General features: G+C 39.5%; 1 protein-coding gene across 3 annotated transcripts in view; it reads right to left on the bottom strand.

Annotated features, from left to right (window-relative positions):
- Positions 1-16,710, bottom strand: part of MACROD1 (mono-ADP ribosylhydrolase 1) — a 1,131,067-nt gene that overhangs the window by 22,600 nt on the left and 1,091,757 nt on the right. For all 3 annotated transcript variants that reach the window (XM_089652781.1, XM_089652783.1, XM_089652782.1), the window contains exons 5-9: positions 16,123-16,239; positions 14,281-14,402; positions 12,122-12,152; positions 11,966-12,039; positions 595-676 (exon numbers count right to left, since the gene is read on the bottom strand). In XM_089652781.1, coding sequence (XP_089508907.1) covers positions 595-676; positions 11,966-12,039; positions 12,122-12,152; positions 14,281-14,402; positions 16,123-16,239 — 426 coding nt within the window. The remainder of the gene's footprint in view (positions 1-594; positions 677-11,965; positions 12,040-12,121; positions 12,153-14,280; positions 14,403-16,122; positions 16,240-16,710) is intronic.

Here is a 16,710-nt window from a genome sequence, read left to right as displayed (position 1 = left end):
CTGTTTGTGTTTTTGTTGTACTTTGGCTATAAAATAAAAACCTGGCAGAGGGTCTGTTTTGTTCCCACTTTGCAAAAGAGTGAAAAACTTTTGTCGGGGGGTAAGGACTGAGGAAAGAGAAGTCATATGCTGTATTAAATTTTGAAGGTACCATACATTTACTGTTTATTTCTGCCTTTATATCATCACATGCTGACATTTTAGCCATGATAATACATTTAATACTTTAAATAAAACTTGTGGCAGCACAGGAACCAAAGCAAGGTATATTCTGTGCCAAGCTGAATATTTACTTCCACTATATGATGTACTGTAATACTGCTTTGTGGCATCCTATGCCAATTTTAATTGAACAGCAAAAAGACAGTTGAAAGACATTTAGTGTGTTTATTGACTTTGGAAGGATTATTAAATGATCATACTGTTACTTGTCATTCATTATTCGGGGTTAAGAATACATTACTCATCTTCAATTCTAGAGAAACCTCCTTCAAACAATCCTGCTCCACCAGTACCATGACCGCTTATGATACAGTCATTGACCTCTATTCTCCAGTAAATGTTTTATATTAAAATCACTGAAAACCAGCTTACCCAAAGGGAAATATTCAGGAAGCTTCTTCAGATAGATCTCTTCATCTTTCTCCAGGAAAACACAGATGATAATACGGTCAAACTGAGAAGAAATGTACACATTGCTGTATTAATATTTAATGGTCACATTTTCACACATTTTCTTGCTTTTAAGGAAACTTTCATGGCAGAAAAGTAGGAGCTGTCTTTGATGATTTGTTTTTGTAGGAACAAGCTCCAGGACTGTCATCCTCATTCTTTCTTCACTACTTGGTGAGTCACTAACCCGGAACAAGCAGTTATATATGAAGTATTAGGGGACCTGATGGGCATCCTTGCTTGAGGTCAGCAAGTACGTAAAGCAAGGATCACCATGACAGCCCAGAGCATGCATCTTCAAAAACAAGCAATGGCAGATTCATGAAAGGTCCCTGTTAGAGGAGATTAGGAAATATTATGAGGGAATAAGAAAAAAGGAAGACAAGGATATGAGGAAGTGCAAAGTAATCCAGGAGGAGACACATGATGGTTAAAGTATTAAAGCACATCTAAAGGATTCAATTGTTTGATATTTTTAATCACTTGCCTACCGGGCACTTTTACCTTCCTTCCTGCCCAGACCAATTTTCAGCTTTCAGCGCTCTCATACTTTGAATGATGATACAATTGCACGGTCATGCAACACTATACCCAAACTAAATTTTTAGCATTTTTTTGAGACAAATAGAGCTTTCTTTTCGTGGTATTTGATCAGCGCTGGAGTTTTTATTTTTGCTAAACAAACTAAAAAAGACCAAACATTTGGAAAAAAAAGTTTTTCTTAGTTTCTGTTATAAAGTTTTGTAAATAAGTAATTTTTTTCCTTCACTAATGGGCACTGATAGGCTGCACTGATGGGCACTGATGAGGAGTCACTGATGGGCTCTGATGAGGCTGCACTGATAGGCACTGATGAGGAGTCACTGATGGGCACTGATAGGCTGCACTGATGGGCACTGATGAGGAGTCACTGATGTGCACTGATAGGCTGCACTGATAGGCGGCACTGATGGGTGGCACTGATTGGCACTGATGAGGCTGCACTGATAGGCACTGATGAGTAGTCACTGATGGGCACTGATAGGCTTCACTGATGGTCACTGATGAGTAACTGATGGGCACTGATGAGGCTGCACTGATAGGCACTCTTAGGCAGCACTGATGGGCGGCACTGATGGGCACTGTTAGGCGGCACTGATGGGCGGCACTGATGGGCATTGTTAGGCAGCACTGATGGGCACTGTTAGGTGGCACTGATGGGCATTGATAGGCAGCACTGATGGGCACTGTTAGGCGGCACGGATGGGCAGCACTGATATAACTGATGGGCACTGATTTGCAGCACAGATGGGCACTGATGGGCACTATTGGCCGTACTGATGGGGCTAAACTGATCACCAGGAAACTGATGATCAGTGCCCTGATGATCAGTGTAGATGTCCCCCTGTGAAATGCCGCTTACCGGCTCTCCTCTCCTCATGCGCTATCAGCATGAGAAGAGGACTGCTGATAACCGGCATTTCCTATTTACCCAGTGATCAGCTGTGATTGGACACAGTTGGTCACATGGTAAAAGCGGCTTTGATTGGCACGTTCCTTAGTCATGTGATTAAGGATCGCACGCTGTGTACGCCCCGGGGGTGTGCGGTTCTGGGAGTACAACCAAGGACGTCCTCCCAGAACTAGCCAACCACGCTGTAGCTGTCTTTTGGCAATAGAGCTTTTGGGAACTAGTTAAAACATCTTATACTTACCTGCTCTGTGCAATGGTATCGGACATAGTCGCCCTGAACATCCTCTTCTGTGATCCCCCGCTGGCTCTCCTTGCTTCTCCTTGTCTGTATCTATCCCCATAATCTCAAGGTTAAAGACCTTGGGCATATGAGGTAAAACTTAAAAATCTTCAACCAAAATTCCAAGAGTGTATTTCGTTCGTCCTGGTCCTTCTGCCACTATTATTGGTCTAAAGTCACTTTTCCCACTTTGCATAGAATAGGGGAGTGTTAAAACTTTCCTTTTTGTAATCTGGATCATCTGTGTCTCATTAGGGAGATAACTATTCACTTCCTGTCCTATACACATAATAGGAAATGAAGGATTTCCCCTTTTAGAAAGCTGTGAGTGGAGCAAGTGTCCTCAATGGAAGATGTCCACTCTTTTCCTGTTCTGGCAGCAACTCAAAAACCTGTATTGACCCTTACTACGATTTTCACAGTCTCAGTGACAGTGTTACACTAATTGAGTTTGGAATTAATTTTTTTAACTTTTACACTTAGGTTTGTTTACATGTGGCAGCAAAACTCCAATCTAAATCATTACTTCTTGAAAAAAAAAGACTTTTAAGGTAGTTTTGGTAGCAGCTTCTGATTTTGTATCCAGCAGCAGCAGGTCTGAATTAAAACCAGAGATCTAAAAGTTATATGTTTACTCTTAAAAAATAAAGCCAAAGTTCTCAGCTTTATTGAAAGTAGCTGATGGAAAATAGTTCAATATTATATGTTGCGAGCTTCTTTTTTTCCAGCACCACACTGCATTGTCTTAAAAGTTTAATAAAATGTCAAAACAGTGTACAAAGACACTTCAAAACCACAACTCCACACTACTCTATCTCCCCACTTTCCCATCCCCATATCCCAAATTATTCCTAAAATTTTCAAAGTATTGATTTGTTTGGTAGAAATTGGCTAGCATCAGAACAGTATATGAGCTCTTGAATAAGCACGAATAGAGAAGGCAGGTTTTGCAATAAAAAGTAGAGTCTATTTTCTGAGAAGCAATAGCCACAAATATTGTAAAGTGGCTGCACAGTTTGTAAGCAGCCTGGTTAGGCAGCAATATAAGAGGTAGAGAGGAGGCAGGCTTTATCTTGAAATAAACATTACAATGCATTATTTGAGAAATAATATGCAAAATATTGTACAGTGGCTGGCTGAACAGTGCAGCTCCAGATGGCAGCAGGCATCAGTTGCCATCTGGAGCTGCAAAAATAAATAAAATACAGTATAACCACCCCTAAAGTCCAGTGTTCTGAGCTCCACTTTACACAAGCTTTTTGTACTACAACCCTCCCAAGATCATCTAGTATAAATTTCCTGGCTTGATTTACCCCAGAGTGGCAAATTCCTAGCCATGATGTATTATTTTTTACTTTACTATTCTTTTGTTTTCCCATTTTTTAAATATATTGTATTTTTCGGTATTGATACGGTGGTTAGGCTGCACACAGGCTGCCTGCCCTTCCACAACACGGGGGAGAGCAGACAGCAGCAAATAAAATACAAAAATAAATACATAAAAGGAAAAGACCATACTTAATCGAAAAATGTAGACGTTGACAATTGAAGAGTTAGCTAGCAATCAGCTCCTACAGAAAGATATTGGTCTTTAAAAGGATTTAAATGTACTTCAGCACTGCGCTTCTAGGAACTCAAGTATAGTTTGTAAAGTATATGTAAACCCAACCATTAAAATCTCATATAAGATTTAAGTAGATAATATCACTTTTAAAGTGTATTTTTGTTTTTGTAGCTTTCATGGAATCCACATGGAAGAAAAATATATTTGAAATATATTTTAAAAATATTCTTCCCAAATATATTGACATATATTTGAAATACTACAATTTTGGCCGTATTCAATATATTTCAAAATATATTTCAATATATATATATATATATATATATATATATGTATATATATGGTATATTGCATGTTGAAATTACAATTAAATTACAAATATTACAAAATATATGAAAAATATTTTGAAAAAAAAAAAAATTTTTAAATATATTCTTCAGATTTTTTTTAACATATAAAAAAGTCATTTTAACATATATTTTTACATATACTTGTAAATGCATTCCAAAAATTTAGATCAAAAGTATTTTTAAAGACATATAGTATATTTGAAAATGTATTTTTATATTTCAAATATATTTCAATACATTTGGGAAGAATATTTTAAAAATATATTTAAAATATATTTTTCTTCCATGTGGGAAATAACAGCTAGTGATACTGATAAAATGGTCCTTGTTTGGGCATTTTGTTTTATAGGATGACAACACTCTGCCCCATTTTCCTACAATCTCACATCTTGCAAAACCCCTGTCAGATACTCTCATAAAGGAAACAATAAGCTTCTGTATTATTGCACACTGCACAAGCATATTACAGTATTATTACCAATTAAAAAAAAGCCTGTGGAAAAACAATTGCAGTCAGCAACAATTAAAGTGGTTGTAAACCCTTACATATACCCAGTGAAGTGACTGGCCTCAGGTGATACACAGAGATGAAACAAATCCTCCTACATAAGTTGTAGCTATCTACCTGCAGTCTTCTCTTTTCTACACCCATTCAAAGTCCTGAATTTATAAAGCTTGTCTGAAAGTTCAGAAAAAAAGGGCATGGAGATCTGAAATTATATACCGCAGATCTCAGTCAGGAGAGCTCTGAAAGCTGATTGAAGGGAAGAGACACACCCCCTTCATACAGCAAAAAGGAACAAAGCTACAGCTGTCAAACTGCTGGAGGTCCCTCACCTGTCACCATTTTTCTCTTGGTGTCAGGAAATCTTGCCAGAAGTGACTCATGCAGACAGCAGAGGAACAAAGCAGCAGACAGAAATGCAAGCCGACAATCCCCTCAGGATGGATCAGATCTGCGGATTAAGCATAATGGATCGGAATCCGATCCATTATGCTCCCCAATCCGCAGATTCGATCCATCTTGCGGGGATCGTCGGCTTGCTTTAAAAATTACCTTTTCGTGGGGAGATAAGTTAACCCTGTATAGGTTGCAAGCCAATGATCCCCGCAGGATGGATCGGATCTGAGGATTGGGGAGGATAATGGATTGGACTCTGATCCATTATGCTCAATCCGCAGATCCGATCCAACCTGCGGGGATCATCGGAAGGGGTGTCACCAAGTGTTACCGGACAGGGTGACACCAACCCTAGGGACGCCCCTGATCAGTCTATTTTCCTTACTGCAGAGACCATTGTAGCATTGGGTTATTTCCTATTGCTTTGTTTTACCCATTACTTTATACTGGAAATAATGAAAACAGAACTACAGAACAATATAAGTATCCATTTAAAATATTTATGAAGCTGGTCTGGACACTGAAGGAAACTTGTCATGAATAAACTATGCAGACTGCCATCACTTCTTCTGCAAATACTATTTCTCTGGCTGTCATGCTGACTCTGTTAGTTCTATACTTCCTGATCTACATTCTTGTTCCAGGTCAGTGGCTAAGTATTGAAGTCAGTGGATCAACACTAGGCCAGGCAACTAGCATTTTCAGGAAAGAAAACTATGGCAGCCTCCATATTTATCTCATGACAGGTTTCGTTTAAGCTGTCTTCTAACTTGAAAAAATATATGCATATTCTGAATAGTTTGTGATTGTTGAAATAATCTTTTATTGTTAATAAATTTCTGTTTTACACAAATTACAATATTAGACATTACAAGCGTACCTTGGTTTACAAACGCCTCACCTCGGTTAACGTTTTTGAAATTTTGAAAAAATGAAAATCCATTGAAAATAATGGCTTGGTTTACAAACTCTTTCAATGCATTTACAAATTTTTTTAAATCATGTCTCTGTACAGTATTTATGCCTTTAAAGTGCACTTTATAAAGAGTTTTGAACAGATAAGACTTTTTTTTACTTTTTTCTGACCTTCGGAATGGATTAATTGGTTTTCAATGCATTTACAATTTTTTTTTATCATGTCCCTGTACAGTACTATGCCTTTAAAGTGCACTTTATAAAGAGTTTTGAACAGATAAGACTTTTTTTTACTTTTTTCTGACCTCCGGAAAGGATTAATTGGTTTTCAATGCATTTACAAATTTGTTTTTTAATCATGTCCCTGTACAGTATTTATGCATTTAAAATGTACTGTATAAAGAGTTTTGAACAGATAAAACTTTTTTTTTTACTTTTTTCTGACCTCCGGAACGGATTAATTGGTTTTCAATTCATTTACTAATTAATTTTTAATCATGTCCCTGTACAGTATTTATGCCTTTAAAGTGCACTTTATAAAGAGTTTTAAACAGATAAAAGCCTTTTTTCAACTTTTTTCTGACCTCCGGAACGGATTAATTGGTTTTCAGAGCATTCCTATGGGAAACCATATTTCGGTTTACAAATTTTTCGCAATACAAGAACGCAATAAATTTGTAAACTGAGGTACACCTATATATAGATTTTCAGCAGAGTTGTGCTGAAAATCAAGTTAGCATAAAAATATTTCCAGCTATTCTGACCCCAGTTCTTAACTATTCATACCTAACCTTCTGTATGAGTGAGTAGATCAGCTGCAGGCTTACTGTAAAGTGTTATAAATTTATTTTACTATGTTTTTCACAAGTTTGCTTTGCAACAGTGATACTTTAAGCTGGCAATAACATTTGACCTCAGCTGAACATTTACAGTTGTGGCCAAAATTATTCAACCCCCAATGCTGTAAAGGGGTTTAGGGACTATAGTGTACATTTGGAATTGTATTCAGAATCAAATCCTACAAGGACGTTGTAACTACCCAAATGCAACTAAAATGACATCAATTGTTTATGTAATACAGTAGTAAATGGTTCTTATGTGGTTTCTTCATTGCCACAATTATTCAACCCCTTAAAGACTACCACTCTGAAGAACAGAGGTTCATACAGGTGCTTTCCATCAGGTATTGAAAACACCTGTGGATGTCACCGAGCAGCAATCAAGCATAATAAGCACCAATTAGGCAGCTTTAAAATGACTGTGATACTCAGCTCCTTCTAGACATTTACTGGTGTGGTTACAAACATGGTGAAGGCAAGAGAATGGTCCAGGAAGACAAGAGAAGAGGTGATTTCTCTTCACAGGAAGGGCAATGGCTATAAGAAGATTGCAAAGATGTTAAACATACCAAGAGACACCTTAGGAAGCATCATTCGCAAATTCAAGGCAAAGGGCACTGTTGAAACGCTACCTGGTCGTGGCAGAAAGAAGATGCTGACTTCGACTGCTGTGCGCTACCTGAAGCGTAGAGTGGAGAGAAGTCCCCGTGTGACTGCTGAGGAACTGAGAAAAGATTTGTCAGATGTGGGTACAGAAGTTTCAGCCCAGACAATAAGACGCACACTGCGTAATGAAGGCCTCCGTGCCAGAACTCCCAGGCGTACCCCCTTGCTGTCTCCAAAGAATAAGAAGAGTCGACTGCAGTATGCCAAAAGCCATGTGGACAAACCACAAAAGTTGTGGGATAGTGTTCTGTGGACTGATGAAACAAAATTAGAACTGTTTGGGCCCATGGATCAACGCTATGTTTGGAGGAGGAAGAACAAGGCCTATGATGAAAAGAACACCTTGCCTACTGTGAAGCATGGTGGAGGGTCAATCATGCTTTGGGGCTGTTTTGCTTCTGCAGGTACAGGGAAGCTTCAGCGTGTGCAAGGTACCATGAATTCTCTTCAGTACCAGGAGATATTGGATGGAAACGTGATGCAGTCCGTCACACACCTGAGGCTTGGGAGACGTTGGACCTTTCAACAGGACAATGATCCCAAGCATACCTCCAAGTCCACTAGAGCATGGTTGCAGAGGAAAGGCTGGAACATTTTGGAGTGGCCATCGCAGTCACCAGACTTAAATCCGATTGAGAACCTCTGGTGGGACTTAAAGAAAGCAGTTGCAGTGCGCAAGCCTAAGAATGTGACTGAACTGGAGGCCTTTGCCCATGAAGAATGGGCGAAGATACCCGTAGATCGCTGCAAGACACTTGTGTCAAGCTATGCTTCACGTTTAAAAGCTGTTATAACTGTAAAAGGATGCTGTACTAAGTACTAAGATTGAATGTCACTTGGGGGTTGAATAAAACTGATAATGCTGTGAGCACAGAAAAGACATTTGTGGTTATTTCATTATAACTGTTATGTTATATTTGTCTGACCTACAAGTGCCTCTTTAATGTAAATGTAAGCAAGATGACTGAATGATCAAAAGCAATGTCAAACTGGCCAAAACACTCAATTTCAGTGGGGGTTGAATAATTTTGGCCACAACTGTAAATATGAAGTAACCCTAACATTAACCCTTAACCTAAAACTTAGAACTGAAAAGGTGGAAATTTGCTATGTTATAGGGAACATTTGAAACATTCAAAGTACCTAAGCTGTACCTCGAAAATCTACCTTTTTACTTAAATTCTGTGCCTTAGGCTTCAAAACTGTATACAGTATCTGCAGTGTGAGATCAGCTAAGCCACTGTCAATCTCAGGAGAGGAGTGAGATTTGGTGATATCATTACTGTACTGCTTACTATTCTCCTTGCTGGAGAGGAAGCTGTACCTGAAGACCTGTGGTCAAAGGAACTTCCTGCTTCTGCTGTTTCATTCTGTGGATCTATTCATTCTGCATGTAGACAGGTGCAGTCTGTTTTCTCCACTGTCGGTGGTACTCTAGCCTGGATTGGAAGTCCAGGGGAACCTGGTTTCTCTATGTTTTCTTGGGTCCTGGAGCAGCATTTTTCAGTTACTGTTTAATAAAAGTGGGCTAACAGGCCCTTACGTTTAGTTCCTGTCTGGCATGAACTCACTAAAAAAATGCATCTACTGTTGAGCTAAGCATCCCCCATATCACACAGGGGTTGAATCATTATCCATGTTTTAAACCCCCCAAAAAAGCTTTTGATTTAAGATAATCCTTAAGGCTGCATTCATGTACTAATCTGCCCTATCTAGATGCACTGTTCGTACTGTTATCCAATGCTTTTACTCAAACATTTACACTGCAATGCTCCAAACAGCTGCTCAAATTCAGTTATAATGGGAATCGGTTGTGTATTTTTATTTAGAGTTGGCGTGAATATTGTTCAGTCAAAATTGTACCACAGCTCAAACTTAGAGGCAGTGCAGGTCCACGATAAGGACCTGCGTACATAAGCCTGAGCTTTCTACTTCCCAAAAACAAATGGGAATGCAAAAACAGCTTGAAGCAGCTTGATGCCACTTTGAAAGAGGTCCGATGTAGGTCACCAGGAGGTAACTGGAGTGACACCTTAAAAGGATTTTAGAAGCATCTCAAACTGATCTTCATACAAGCTGAATAGACTTGATAGCATGTTGTATTCACTAGAGATGAGCGAATCGAACTTGGCGAAGTGGAATTCGTTTCGAATATTAGGAAAAATTCGATTCGCGCCGAATCCGAAAATTAGCAAACTTCGGATGCATGAATCGAATTTTTCCCGATCGGCCGATTTTCATCCCTTCTACAGCCGTCAAAAAGTGTCCCTGCAGAGAGCTCCGCTATTTCTGACAGTTCTCTGACAGTTCCTTCACATTTACAGCGGTTGAAACATTGTATCTATTTGTTTCCATTTAGGATACAGATGTTTTTATTTGGAAACAAATAGATACAATGTTTCATCCGCTGTAAATGTGAAGGAACTGTCAGAGAACTGTCAGAAATAGCGGAGCTCTCCGCAGATACACTTTTTGCTGTACTGGAATTCTTCTTATTTTCATCCTACTTCTTTTTCTTCTTCTTCTTCATCCTCATCCTCATCCTCTTCTTCTTCTTCTTCATCCTCATCCTCTTCTTCTTCTTCTTCTTCTTCATCCTCATCCTCTTCCTCTTCTTCTTCTTCTTCATCCTCATCCTCTTCTTCATCCTCATTCTCTTCTTCTTCATCATCATCCTCTTCTTCTTCATCCTCATCCTCTTCTTCTTCTTCATCCTCATCCTCTTCTTCTTCTTCTTCATCCTCATCCTTCTCTTCTTCTTCATCATCATCCTCATCCTCTTCTTCTTCTTCCTCACCATCATCCTCTTCTTCTTCTTCATCCTCATCCTCTTCTTCATCCTCATCCTCTTCTTCTTCTTCTTCTTCTTCATCCTCTTCTTCTTCTTCTTCTTCTTCTTCTTCATCCTCATCCTCTTCTTCTTCTTCTTCATCCTCATCCTCTTCTTCTTCTTCATCCTCATCTTCTTCTTCTTCTTCTTCATCCTCATCCTCTTCTTCTTCTTCTTCTTTTTCTTCTTCATCCTCATCCTCTTCTTCTTCTTCTTCTTCTTCATCCTCATCCTCTTCTTCTTCTTCATCCTCATCCTCTTCTTCTTCTTCTTCTTCATCCTCATCCTCATCCTCTTCTTCTTCTTACTATTCACCCATCTACACAAGCTCAAATTGTGAACAAACTTACAAACAGAAAACCTGTTTTCCAAAAGATGTAACCTTAAGGCAGGGGTGCGCAACCCATAGAGCTCAGAGCCCCCCGGAGGTGGCCCTTGACCTCACACTGAATGCCTGAGTTTTGGTTCACTTTCTGAAAGTGCACCACACCTGCAGGATATAAATGACGTCTATGGCAAAGCACAGCTAACCTGCAGGAAAAAAGCAGGTGCACTGTGCTGCACCTATGGTGTGGGTAAACTGCAGTGCATCAGTATGAAAGCAGCCTTATAGGGGGCTCAGGACAGAAAAAGATGTCCTTACCACACCCCCCAACCACTAGCGTAGCATCAGGGGTTGCTATGCCGACCCCGCCCCATGCTCCACAGGTCCGTTCGGCCTCCCAGTCATATACTGTTTTACACTTGGACAGGATGGGTGGAGGGGGCAGCATATACAGGAAGCAATCCTCTATATTTCCCTCCTACAACCGCTGATAGCTGGCTTCTCCTGGCATTCAGCGGCTGCAGGAAGAAAAGGTTTATTATGCTATTCAAAATAATAAATTCAAAATTCTGAACCTTTTCTTTTAATTGGAGCCCAGTTACCAAGTCACTTAAGTGGCCCTCGCTCTCCATAAAGTGGAGCACCCCTGTCTTCAGGGGTAATTCACGACTAATTACCATTTTAATTTTCCCAGCACTCCTTTATACAGTGAGCACAAACTTCTGTTTATTTTGCCTTACATTTTCTACATGTCTCAAATCTAATTTATTATCCAGTTGCTATCGCATTCCTTTTTTTAAAGGCATGTATCCTTGGAATACTTTGTTTTCCATGGGTAACTGATTATATTTCATTATGCTGTTTGCCTTTTGTTCTGTTCTTTTTTGTGAAAAAAATGAAGGACATCAATTGGAAGTTACAGATTTCTAAAGAAGAAAACAATGTTACTGCACATGGTGAACAGACCATGGCAAGACTGAACAGGTTTGGTTTTCTGTCTTTTTGATCTTTGTGCCATGTTCTTATCAAGCTGATATTCTCCCTATGTATCTGTAGCTTTCATTTGCCATCTCTTTTCCAACCCCCCCCCCCCCCAAAAAAAAAACAGGACATCACAATCATTAATCTTCCCTAAATTATTTTTAAGCCTCTTCTGGCTAGACCACCCACCTTGTCCTTGTGTTCCTCCAGATAGCCCCTAATGGTTTCCAGTGCTACATCAGCAGCCTCCTCAGAGGGGTATCCTGGTTAAAAAACATGTTATATAAAATCAAACAATGTCACCAATATCAAAAACTTAACAAACACCATTGGCTGCTTACTCACCAAATACTCCAGTAGAGATACATGGGAAAGCCTAAAAAAAATTTGTATAAATATTTGTTATTAAATAATTTTTTTTAATATCGTAAATTTTTATTAAGGGCCAGTGCCCATTTTTTAAAACTGAACATAGTTACAACAACACTTTAAGTGTAAATGTTGCAATGAAAGAAAACCATCATTAGTACAGAAGAAAACCAAATCAGGAGAAATATGAAGGTAAATAAACAGCATGGTAATCTGCACAATTCAAAAACATAAATCAACATAAACCTGCACATCATTAGATTACATTATTTGTCAAAGGCATGTTACCTGGAAAAGTGTCTGGACTATATAAAGGGGGGGGGGGGGGGTATAGGGAGAGAGGAAAGAAGTCTACCAAAGGGAGAATTATCCCATAGCTCCCAAATAGAGTGAAAGTGATCTGAGTGTTCACCCACTAGAGCTGTAAGATATTTCATTTCCCTGATTTCAGAGGGAATTGTGTTGATGTCCCAATATTTATGGACCTGACTGTATATAACATGTTTAACAATGGAGAGCACATGGATAGTAATTACTGAGATTTTAATTAAATTATTTTTAATAATTTATGTTAGTTTCAGTAGTTTTTTTTTTAATGGAATGTGTGGGCTTTTTGATGTTTTAAAATATACATGTAAAAGAGATTGGCTTTATGTAAATAAATATGTTACCATTTTAAAAACGTTATATGAATAACAGAAATATACATGATATCAAGTCATGTGCCCTTGAGATTTCTTTTTTAGATTGCAAACTGCAGAACACTTGCATCACTATATAGAAGATAGAATGGAGGTTTACATTTTTCTTTATTTCTACGATTAGTCATTGGTGCCATATGGTTATTTATTTTGTTGATGAGATGCAATTAATATTACAGAAAAATAATAAAAGTCACAGTGATCCATGGATTAGTTAGATAGCAAGCATAACTAGAGTAAATGTATTATCATGCAGGAAGGCTACAGTCAATACGTCTATTGAACCACTAGAGGTATTCATGGTCTGCAATGATAAATGGACAGAAAAGAGAGGGGGTTGTGAGAGGAAAGAGGAGGTATAAAATAAATGGAAGTATTACAGATTTGTTAAGCCTGACAATGAATGAATAGGAAATGTAGAGCAGCTAAGTACTAGAGAATTTTAAATAAGGACACATATTCCACATCTAAAGCTTTACAGTTAAAGTATTATTAAACCCTCGGTGGTTTTTTTTTTATAAACTGAGCACAAAAAAATGAATATTTCAAAGAAAACTATTTGTTAAAATTCTTACAACTTTCAATGCTGCTGGTTCCTGTGCTCTTTGCAGCTTTCCTGAACTTCCAGTTTTTACAAGAAGAAGGAGTTAAAGGAGAAGTACAGACAAAGCTTGTTTGGCTGTACTTCTCCTGTGGACCCGTTTTCAGCTGACAGTGGGCTAAAGTCCACTGTTGGCTGACGTCACTCAGCCGGTCCAGGCTGGGAAAAGTTTGCAACCATATGGTCGTGATCACCCAGGAGCCTAGACTGGCACCTGGCTCAGCCTCCCAGAGATCCACTGACAGCCTGAGCCAGCCATTCCCACCACCTCCACAGCCCAGCTTTCCAGTTAGCGCTGGAGGGGCAGAGCAAACAGTAGTGAATGACTGTCCTGGCTCTCTGTTCACAGCGGCAGGGAGAACTGAGCAATCAGTGGTGTCTGATCACTCAGCTCTCACCCTTAGAGCTGACGGGGGACAGATGCAGCATGGGAATGATGCTGCATCCACCTAAGTAAGTATGATTTAAAATAAAAACAAATATTTCTCTTTTAACAGTGCAGAGTGAAGTCTCAAGCCAGTCTGTTAGCTTGAAGCGTGGGTGAGGAGGAAGGAGCAGGGGAGTGCCCTGCCATCCTAGGCTACAGGGTTGTGTATTTCTATTGGTACACATGAATGTAGAGAGACACAACTCTAGACTCTGCATTCAAGGGTGGCTCCATGGGATATTGCAAAAGAAAAGAGCCACCTCGAAAGAAGATCATAGCACAAGCTTATACTGGAACAAAGACATGGATTAAAAAAAAATAAAAAGGCTGCATAATCAGTAAGTGATTAAATCAAATGCTGAAAGTGAAAAAAAGAGGGTTTAAGATAACAATAACAGTATCTCACCAATGAGCGGAGCTTGCCCTCAGATGCCAGATACATGCTGTTCTTGTAGCAGTTACTCAGATCCTCCTTCTGTCTGGGCCCTGGATTTCCCTCCGCCACTGGACCCACTGTATGAATGACATCTAGTAGAAAGAAACCTTGCATTACATTATACAAAGCAATAACACACCACAGCCTGTAATGGGAAGATGGTTTAATCCTAGAGAGAGAACATTTAAAGTGAGAGTGTCATAAACCATCTAGCTCCAATGAGTAGCCTACAGGTATAAGCGTCAACTTGCACTAGAAAGAAAGACAAAGAGAATGAGCTTAATCTATTTATATTTAAGGCAATCACAAGATACTGCCAGGAGATGGCACTTGCATATGGTGGACATTATTCCAGTATACTGCAGGCAGACCTGAAAATTTGCTGTGAAATAGATACAGTGGCCTCCTACTCACATAGCACCACTAATGTCATACCAATATTGATTCAGTATATAGTATTGCCCCTTCTTCACATAACTATGGTCACATGGCATCTGGTGCTTGAATTCTTTCTTTCTTCCTAAGTCTACATACATAGAGATCAGTGTGTCTAGGCTACACATCCATTCTAATAATATACACCACTCATAAGAAATTATACAAACCCCTAACCTACCACCCAGTAGTAGGCTCCTTGTAGCAAGACAAATGTTTGTGCTTCCTTCTCAAGACCCTCTGAAAAATCAGTTTTATCTGCTAAAGTAAAACAATGTGTAGCACTCACCCCCAAAAGGGTCCGCTGATTTGGTCCCAAGGTTCTTTCCCCAACAAGTGCACTAGCAGCCAGCCACACAGTCTTGGTCTCTCTTCTGGCTCAATGATTAGTTTGGGGGTATTCGTTTTTGATGCTTTATTGAAAACTTGAACTAGGATGGGTGCAGGGTAGCTGTGGGATACTCAGGTAACATCAAGTAGTAACTTGATGAAACCTATTTTCCTCCTACAGATTCTAAGCACAGTCTTTGTTGCAACAAATGATGAGCTGAGATGCACAGGGACAGCATGAGCAATGTCCACTTTACACACAAGCTTGCTCCAATGCAAAAGGGAGAGCAGCAGTACACAGTCACTGGGATGTCACATACTGGTCTGTACTCATAAATGTCTCTGGATCATTGGCCTCCTTGCAATATCAGCCAGACATTTCCCCTGTGAACTGTTTGGACTAGATCCCCAAAAAGTTAGCTCCAGCAAAGTTCAGTAGAATAGTCTCTCCCCCAGCTAGCACAGCTGGAACCTCGATGAGTGAATAAAGGAGCACAGCTAAACTGCCCAGAAGGGCAGCAGCCCTTCAGGGTGGTGTCTTCTCCTCCTGGACAAGAACCCCTCTACTTCAAGCCTCAAATTATCTATGCTGCCATCCAGACACCAACTTGGTTTCCTTCCCCAGGGATTGGCTGGGACCACATAAATATTCAGAATATGTAAATCTGACTCTTCCAGCCCACTACATTCGAGAACCATCCAGAGGCACGGGGAAGCAGTCAAACCCACAGACTGTAAAACTCAGAGCAGACCAGAGTAATCACAAGTAGCTCCACTGACTATAGGAGTGCTAAAGAACTAAATTTATCTAACCTAGCATCTATCTAGGAGGGTGCTACAAATGTAAAATTTAAAGGTAAACTCAGTAGTCTTTCTAACTCTAGCACAGTACTGATATTTCATACACAATAAAATCAGAATTCTGAATGACTAGTTTTTTTAGAGATTATTTTTAATAAGTAGTCTTGAAATATTGATGAAGACATAAATTTATAGAACATATTGTATCTGACGTCCAAGAGATGTACGCTGGTATGTTATACTCACATCTGGCGGGAAGTAGGTAGCCACAGGTAATTTTTGCCTGTCCAGTTTCACAGCCACCAAGAGAACTGCATTCATGCTTCAAGAGTTGACCTGCTGCCTGATGTATGCATCCATCCACTGAAAACACAGAAGAAAATGAAGGAGGCATGAAAAGTGAAATTAAAATAAAAGACGTTAGGCTTTGATTATCACAACAACTGAAAATATGAATCTAATCCACAAAAGTACAAACCAGCTTTTAGTACCCAACCAGGGGCGGACTGACAACTTATGGGGCCCCTGGGCAATAGGGGATCATGGGGCCCCTGTGTCCTTGCCCAAACTCAAAAAAGCCTATGAAAAAGGTACCAGGGGCATCTCATGGGGCCCCCTACTGACCCCGGGCCCTCGGGCAGTGCCGAGTTTCCAAATGGTCAGTCCGCCCCTGTACCCAACTAACTCTATGTTGCTGAAGCTTACGTCTAAAAGATTAACAAATGTTACATGGAACAATATCGGAATTAAATAAGTTATTATTATTATTATACAGGATTTGTATAGCACCAACAGTTTGCTCAGCGCTTTACAATATAAAGGGAGACAATACAG

The sequence above is a fragment of the Staurois parvus genome, unplaced genomic scaffold (genome assembly GCF_062004578.1).
Source record: "Staurois parvus isolate SC_StPar_1 unplaced genomic scaffold, SC_StPar_1.0 ptg000694l, whole genome shotgun sequence".
NCBI classification, from domain to species: Eukaryota; Metazoa; Chordata; class Amphibia; order Anura; family Ranidae; genus Staurois; species Staurois parvus.
Note: the sequence above shows the minus strand (reverse complement) of the source record. Positions and strands in the feature narration are given on the sequence as shown.